At 38.9% G+C, this 7673-nt stretch overlaps 1 protein-coding gene across 1 annotated transcript; it reads right to left on the bottom strand.

The window, feature by feature from the left end:
- Positions 1 to 3578: 3578 nt before the first annotated feature.
- Positions 3579 to 7364, bottom strand: LOC134858943 (pyrokinin-1 receptor-like). The gene is made up of 6 exons (XM_063875184.1): positions 6829 to 7364; positions 6633 to 6729; positions 5783 to 5988; positions 5378 to 5599; positions 5132 to 5309; positions 3579 to 4920 (listed from the first exon to the last, which is right to left on the bottom strand). Exons 1-6 carry the CDS (start codon positions 7051 to 7053, stop codon positions 4493 to 4495), a joined length of 1356 nt encoding a protein of 451 aa, XP_063731254.1. The 5' UTR covers positions 7054 to 7364; the 3' UTR covers positions 3579 to 4492.
- Positions 7365 to 7673: the final 309 nt, after the last annotated feature.

The raw sequence follows: 7673 nt of genomic DNA, 5'->3' as shown, positions 1-7673 counted from the left end.
CATCTCGGCTGACAGCCTCAGTTCAATCCGCTCAGTAACGACACAGGATTTGACTCTGCAGAAACTCATTGAAACCATGCAACAGGGATGGCCAAATGACAAGGTTTCAAGGTTTCAAGGTTTCAAGGTTTTATTTGTCATATGCACAGCAGATACAGCGTATATGTTGGCAATGAAAATCTTATGTCGCGTGCTCCTCCAACAACTCAACATGCATGGTGCAAAAGATAAATAAAGTAGTGCAAAAAGAGAGAAGAATATTTACAATAAGAAGAATATTTACAATAACATCGAAGACACCAAGCGAAATCAGATCATACTTTTCATTCCAGGATGAACTGAGTCACCAAGATGGAATAGTGTTTCGGGGCGAACGTGTTGTCATACCTGATGCGCTAAGAAGAGAGATCACGTGCCGTCTACACTCCTCTCATCTGGGGATAGAAGGATGCCTACGAAGTGCCAGAGAGTGCATATACTGGCCAGGCATGAATGACCAGATCAAGACCTATGTAGCCAAGTGTGACATTTGCAGGTCAGTGGACTATAAGCAACAAAAAGAAACACTGATCTCACATGAAATGCCAAACAGACCATGGGCTAAAGTAGGCACAGATTTGTTTTCTTTTGACAACAAGGACTATCTCATCACTGTAGATTACTATTCAAATTTCTGGGAAATAGATTATCTCTCAGACACAAAATCTACAACTGTGATAAGGAAACTGAAAGCCCATTTTGCCAGACAAGGCACCCCTGATGTTGTCATCTCAGACAACGGACCACAATACTCATCACAAGAATTCCAAAGATTCAGCGAACGGTGGGAATTCCTGCATAAGACTTCGTCACCTGGATACGCCCAGAGCAATGGCAAAGCGGAATCAGCCGTCAAAACAGCCAAGACACTTTTGAACAAAGCTAAAATGGCTGGACAGGATCCTTACCTTGCTCTTTTGGATCACAGGAACACACCATCACAAGGCCTGGACACCAGTCCAGCACAAAGACTTCTCAGTCGCCGCACCAGAACACTACTGCCTACAAAAGCAAGCCTTCTGCAGCCAAAGGTCGAACAGGTGCAGCAAGGACTAAGAAGTAACCAACTACGTCAGTCTGCCTACTACAACAGATCAGCCAGAGATCTGGACTCATTGAAACCAGGGGACTGTGTGCGAATACAGCCATTTGGACCTCATACTCTCTGGAGACTAGGCAAAGTTCTGAGGGCTGTGGATGCGAGATCTACGAAGTCCAGCTGCAGTCTGGTGGTGTTCTGCGGAGGAATCGCAAACACCTCAGGCGTGCTCACGGACAGACCCTTACTGAGTGTATAGACTTAGAGACTGTTGTTGTTCCTCCACAGACTGTTCCTGAACCACACACAGCCGCAGACATGGCTGACACAGACTCACCTGGGGACGAGGTCCTGCCTGTGACCACAAGGGCTGGTCGCACAGTGGTGAAGCCACAACGTTACAAAGACTTTGTGAACTAATAGTTGTGGACCACTCATGGACTAAAGAAAAAAGTTAAGAAAAGCACCACATGTTTTAGTAATGTGTGTAGTCATAGGTTTAGACTGAAATAGAAAATCCAGTAAGACAGACACTGTGTAACTGAGAAAGAAAAAAAAAAAGGAAAATGTTGATCTGTGTTTTGATCTCATCAAATGTGAGTGTGTTAACAAGGAATATCACTCCGGTTAAGAGGAGTAGTTTTTCATGAGTAATTCATTAGTTCTGTCATGCAGGGATCATTTGTATTGTGTGCATTTTTGACAGTTAATTAAGAAAGAAAAAAGAGAAAGGATGTAACAATAGTAATTGTGTCCACACGGACCTGTTTGAGTGTGACACCTGAGTAAGAGTGGAACGTGAGATGCACGTAGGTCATGCTGAATGTAGACTCGCTTGAGAGTGAATTAATAAACCAGTTGCCCTGTTGGGCTATTATATAGTTATTCTGTAGTCCCTTTATATGTATAGGAGCAGAATAATACAAAGCCGGGATAAAAGAGGAGGGTTGGACGTAAGAGCTAGCAATTCCACTCCACATAACAATATGTTGATATTCTAACATTTAACAATGCAGGAAAAAATGTATGTACGTACAGCGTCAATTACAGCTACATGCAAATGAAGGAAATTATGCAAATTGTGCGATGACGTCATTTAGCGACTTCTAGCGACTTCTAGGACAGCCAATAGCTGCTTTCTTACTGAGGAGTTGGCAACACTGGGATCAAGTAAGAGAAAGGAAAGGAGGTTAAAGACGGAGCGCTGGACGTCAGATAAATTACCAGAAGAAGACAGACAGGGTGTAAACACTAACAGGAACACGGGCTGGGCTCTGCAGTGTTTAAGGACTTGTTAGTGGATCAGAAACTGTGAACAGGCTTGAACAGTTACAGAAAACCTCGATCAGTGATGCCCTGAAGCTATTGTTGTCAAAGTTCCAGCCGTTGGTGCGCCGTGGAACTGAGTTTTCTTAGCGGAAGAATTACAATCTTTTTTGAGTCAATACAATAATCTCAATTAATATTGGGAGTCGAGTGGTTAATTTGTTTAGTATCTGGCCGCGTAATAAGCGGGAAAATGTGCAGCAAGGCGGTCATTATGGAGAAAAGAACACCCTTCAGCCTGTCAGTTGTTCTTTTCCCCATAGTGACCGCCTCGCTGCGCATTATCCTGTGTATGTGCTTCACAGAGTGCCTGCAGTTAGGTTGATCTCTGGTAACCTAGCAACCAACCTCATAATCCAGTTAGTCCAATTTTTGTATGTTTTCATAAATATCATGTTATTGTATTTTATTTTCCTCTGAGCTTGTCCACACTTATTAGAGAATGTATTTTGGTACAATGAACTTATTTCAAATGTAAATAACAATTTGTCATCCAAAATAGAGGCTCATTATTTTATCACACTTACTGATTTCAACAAAGGAAAGCGAAATATAAACTGAGTTTGTGTGTCTGAGTAACTCAAAAACAACTAAGGAATGTCAAATTCTCAACAATCCACGAGTAGAAAAACACACAGCTGAACACTTGGTAGTCATTTTTTTTGCAAACAAAGAAAACACCCATACATGTCTTGTATGTGTAAAATGTTCTTTTCACTTTATAAATACCAACATTTCAGCCACAAAATGTCCATTATTTCTTCTTCAGATTCTATAAGAGAAGACGAGTGTGAGAACACCTTTATGAAAAAACCATTAGGGAGAATGATTTACAGTGTCTTGATTGTTATCTATTTAAATAGATAGATATCTACATAAGCCGGTATTGGATCGTGGATTGAATTACACTTGGTCTCTTCCTGCTAAGACTTTTTTTTACGTGTATTTTATAAAGTTACTAAGCAATATTTACAAAATGTTGGTGCAGTATTGTAAGCTCCTCGCAGCTTTTCGAAGATAAAATAAACACAAAGGGCAAGATCGTTATTAACACGTCATCTGTGACACATTCAGGGTGCCAACCCATCATTTTAACAAACGTTGTCACAGGGTGCAAATAACAGACATAGACAGATAGATGTAAAAATGTTCTTTTACTGAACAGGTTGTCCCTCCTCTGTGTTTTTGAACATTGGTATGTCACATGAAGTGGTCGAGGGAGTCTTAACATCTTTTAATTAATTAATAGTGGACAACAATTAGCAGATTGCATTTAAAAGCTTTCTTTTGTACAAATGTCTTGGCTTACAAATACAGCTGCGGAAAAAATTAAGAGACCACTTCAGCATTATTATTTTCTCTTGTTTTATTATTTATAGACATGTTTTTGAGGTAATTATGTTTTTAAATTATTATTGTGTTCTATAAACTACTGACAATTTTTGTCTGTGTTGGAATTTAACAGACACTGGAATGGCTGCCAAACATGTAGAGATAAAGATATAAGAAACATTTGGAATGGCCTCTTAATTTTTTCCGGAGCTGTATATATATAAAAAGGAATAATTATGGTCCATTTAAGAATGACATATAGTATCATACGTATTACTGGATTTTCATAAATGCATTCATGTGTTCATAAAACTGTAGGTATGGGTGTTTCATAATACTATATTGTAATTTATGAGATGATTAATGTTTTGTATTAAAAGTCTTAATCTGCAATCTAAAACTGGTAACTAGAACCAAAATGGGGTGTATAAAAAGTTAAAACACTAGAAGGAAGTAAAGTGTTTCGAAATTTGAAGAAATTAACGTATTAGCCAGTAACCTTAATAAATTATAAAGCAATAAAGTAGTATACACATATTTCTAGCTGCCTTCGAATGGACAGTAATTGAATGGAGTGCTTGACATCCAAATACGGGTACATTCCACAAATGATATAGAAATATTTCAAAAAGATTCAACAACACTTATATATATATATATTATATATAATATAAGGCTATCAAACAAACATATTTTTGTTTACACGTTCATCTAATATGATTAATTTATTGTTCATAGCGTGAAAAAGACAATGGTTCAGAGTACTTGTTGTTGCAGCTCTTGAATGGGGCCATTCCTCCGAACTGATATGTTAGTGACTGTTATTGTCTTTTTGTCTGTCTTCTCTCTTTGGCTTTTAGCATCAATCCTCTCTCTGGCTGTAGTGCTTGCCTCTTCACTAGAATTTCTTTGTCGCAGCCCAAAAAAACGTCCATACTTAAAGTAGCAGCGAGGCCTGAGCCTACCCAGTGTTCTCCAGCATGCCCTGCGAAATGTGTGGGAGGAAATGCAGAACAGCAGCGGGTCCAGAGCACCGTTTATATACCACAGTGGAAGTGACAAATATGATTTCAAGATTGTGTAGACAGAAAGAACAGTGTCCGACCACACGACTACGTAGACCTGCATCAGCGACGAGGCAATGTCCGGAAAGTTGCAAACAAAAAAGGCCACCACAACTGCACCTGAAAGAAAAACATAAAAGATGGCACAATCGCTCAGCTTAAAAAACATTCAAATAATAATGTAATCTGACACCAATGCAGAGTTATGTTCAGTTTATTGTCTGGTTAGCAACCAAGAGCAAAAGCAGTCACCAAGGGGCAAGCACTCTGCAGGTCAAATCAAGGTAAATCAAGCACTAGGGAGATAACAATATCATGTTGAATGGCTCACCCATTAGTTTTAGAGCCCTTTTCTCATTCAAAAGTAGCTTTCCATTCTGATGGCACTGAATGTCTCTTCTTCCTTCTGGATCTGGCCGAGTGAGACCCATGTTTCTCCTTTGACGTCCATTCCGCCTCAGGTAGAGCAGGATTAACAGATAGAGAGTACAGATGGAGACCAGTGGGATCTGTAATTGAAGGTTTGCAATGATGAGTGCCTGTGTGGTTAGCAGATGAGCAAACAGCATTGACTTACCAGAAAGAAGATTCCTGCTCTCAGAAGTAAAGCTCCTTTGTAGATGTGTGCAGGATCAGGCTCGATCATCTCACACATAGTGGAAACATGGAAGGCATCTTCTCGCGTGGCCGCAGTGTAGTCCAGGATGCAGGCACGAGCTTGGTCATAGACCAGAGCGAAGGGTACTGCTGAGACCAGAGAAATGATCCATACTGAAAGAAGGCATGGCAGCCGAGACTTCTGTTGGAAAGGAAGGAGGGAGGCTAAAAAATACTATTTGTTTATAGGTTCAAATCATGTTGGTTGAAATGGACATCATCCTAAATGTTGAAAGTTGTGGACAAATGCAATTATTGGTGTCTAAAGACTTTACTAAGCTTTTTTTGCTTTGATGTAATGTTTGAAAAGTGAAAAGTAATCAACCTTTAGGCTGGAGACAGACCACATGGTGTGGCAAATGGCTGCATAGCGCTCTGTGGTGAAGGTCATGATAACCCAGCTTGTAGTGGCACAGTATACTTGGCGGATCATAAAGTAGACTTTGCATACTGTTTGGCCCAGGCGCCATGGGTAGCTCTCCCAGTAGTACCGATACAGAGTTACCGGGATTGTCAACAGTTGCAGAATGTCTGAAATGTAAAAAGAAAGTAATTTAAGGTTTTCACACCTGTGATGGTTTCTTGAAGTAGGCAATACACCATGTTGTGATGTTGAAAGGAACTACTGAAGTTCAGGAGTGACAACTTAAATAAATTAATGTTGTCACTCCTGAATGTGAGTGCTTTGTCTTTAGTTAGTTTTAGGTTTGAAAACACATTAGACCATGCCCAATTTAATATGATGGCTAAATTATTGTCATTTTATTCCAAAGCACAACCTGGCCATAATTATAATAAAATGGAATGTGAAACATAAATGCACTTTACTTGGCCTGTGGATGAATGTCAAGTGACTGTTTCATTCAACATCCTCTTCATGACCAGACAATTAACATGCTTAAAATATCCTGTGTATGGAGATGGCTTTTTAAAATGTAATTAAAAATCATCAATTCATTTGCAATTTAATTTGGCATTCAAAACAAAGATTTCCAATACAATTCATTTCATCATTAATATATGTGGTTCTATGTATTCAAATGTGATTCTTTTTAAAAATTCTATTATAATTTGGCCGAAGGTTATGTATGCAAATTAAAGCTGACTTTTTCTGAAAGATTTCAGTTTAATATTGTCAGTACCAGCCTTCCATGAGGTGTAAGATAGTAGCATACCTGATATGACGAGGCTGATGAGGTAGAAACGAATGGCACTGACTCTCATGTGAGCATCCATTAGGAGGGTCAGGATGCTCACACCATTGAAAACCACCTGTAAAGTGTTAGGGGGACAGCATTTAGTGGTCTATGTAATTCGGAAGGTAAAATTGGATTCTGTGTGAAGTAAGCCCTGTATATTGACTGCTCATACTCCCAAGAAGAAGACGATGCTGTAAAAGATGGTCATGGGGACAGCAATTGTCAGCGGCTCCCTTTTGGTGACACTGATATCGAGCTGTGGCTGCTCGCTGGGGCTGACATTGCAGCTGAAGAGGGACGAAATATGCTCTGAGAGGTTCATGGTGACACAGCTGTAGAAAGATGTTGAAGACAAATAAATGATTCTTATTAATGAAAGTGACAAAAGGGCTTCCATTAGCAGGCATTATTCCAGTCAGAGGTTATTGTTATTAATTAGTAGACTTTTAAATTAGTGCTACAATATCTGCTTTTTTCACAATTCAACAGAACAGCCGGCTGATATTCCGGTTACTCTCTCAAACCATCTGACACATTTTAAGAGGGTCTTTCTCAAGGATAAGCTTTTAGAAGAAGGGACACATTTAACAATTCTAATTCAACACTTTTTGAAGTACTATATTCTGAAAATGCAAAATATAATAATTAAAAAAGCTTGATAAAGTACACATTACACACTGCTACAGTATGCAATACACAGGCAGTGAATTTCAGTCTTGGTTAAAAAATAATGTATTGTAGATTTACCCAAAACTGAAAAAGTAAGCATCTCTAAATCTCTTAAAATATGTCCAAGAAAAGTGAATTGACACAAAGCAAATCCTTAATTAAATAATAACAGCCAAAAACATATTAAGTGAAAGAGATCGACATAAGAGATTAATGTGCACACAAAAATAACAAATGCAAATCAGCCATCCTAAATCATGCAGACACCTGTTGCAATTTCAGACCAAATTATGCCACATTCAGTGAATGAAATTGAGAGGTAAAGTTAATATCAAGGGATATTAGAGG

The sequence above is a fragment of the Eleginops maclovinus genome, chromosome 22 (genome assembly GCF_036324505.1).
Source record: "Eleginops maclovinus isolate JMC-PN-2008 ecotype Puerto Natales chromosome 22, JC_Emac_rtc_rv5, whole genome shotgun sequence".
Classification (NCBI taxonomy): Eukaryota; Metazoa; Chordata; class Actinopteri; order Perciformes; family Eleginopidae; genus Eleginops; species Eleginops maclovinus.
The sequence above is the reverse complement of the archived record's forward strand: the minus strand, read 5'-3'. Positions and strand labels throughout refer to the sequence as shown.

Excerpts from the sequence above, each read along its gene's own strand:
- LOC134858943 (XM_063875184.1), bottom strand. The coding sequence starts at position 7,053 with ATGGAAGCCCTTTTGTCACTTTCATTAATAAGAATCATTTATTTGTCT. Across the intron at positions 5,989-6,632 it reads CATCAGCCTCGTCATATCAG|ACATTCTGCAACTGTTGACA; the intron begins GTATGCTACTAT and ends TTTACATTTCAG. Across the intron at positions 4,921-5,131 it reads AAGGGCTCTAAAACTAATGG|GTGCAGTTGTGGTGGCCTTT; the intron begins GTGAGCCATTCA and ends TTTTTCTTTCAG.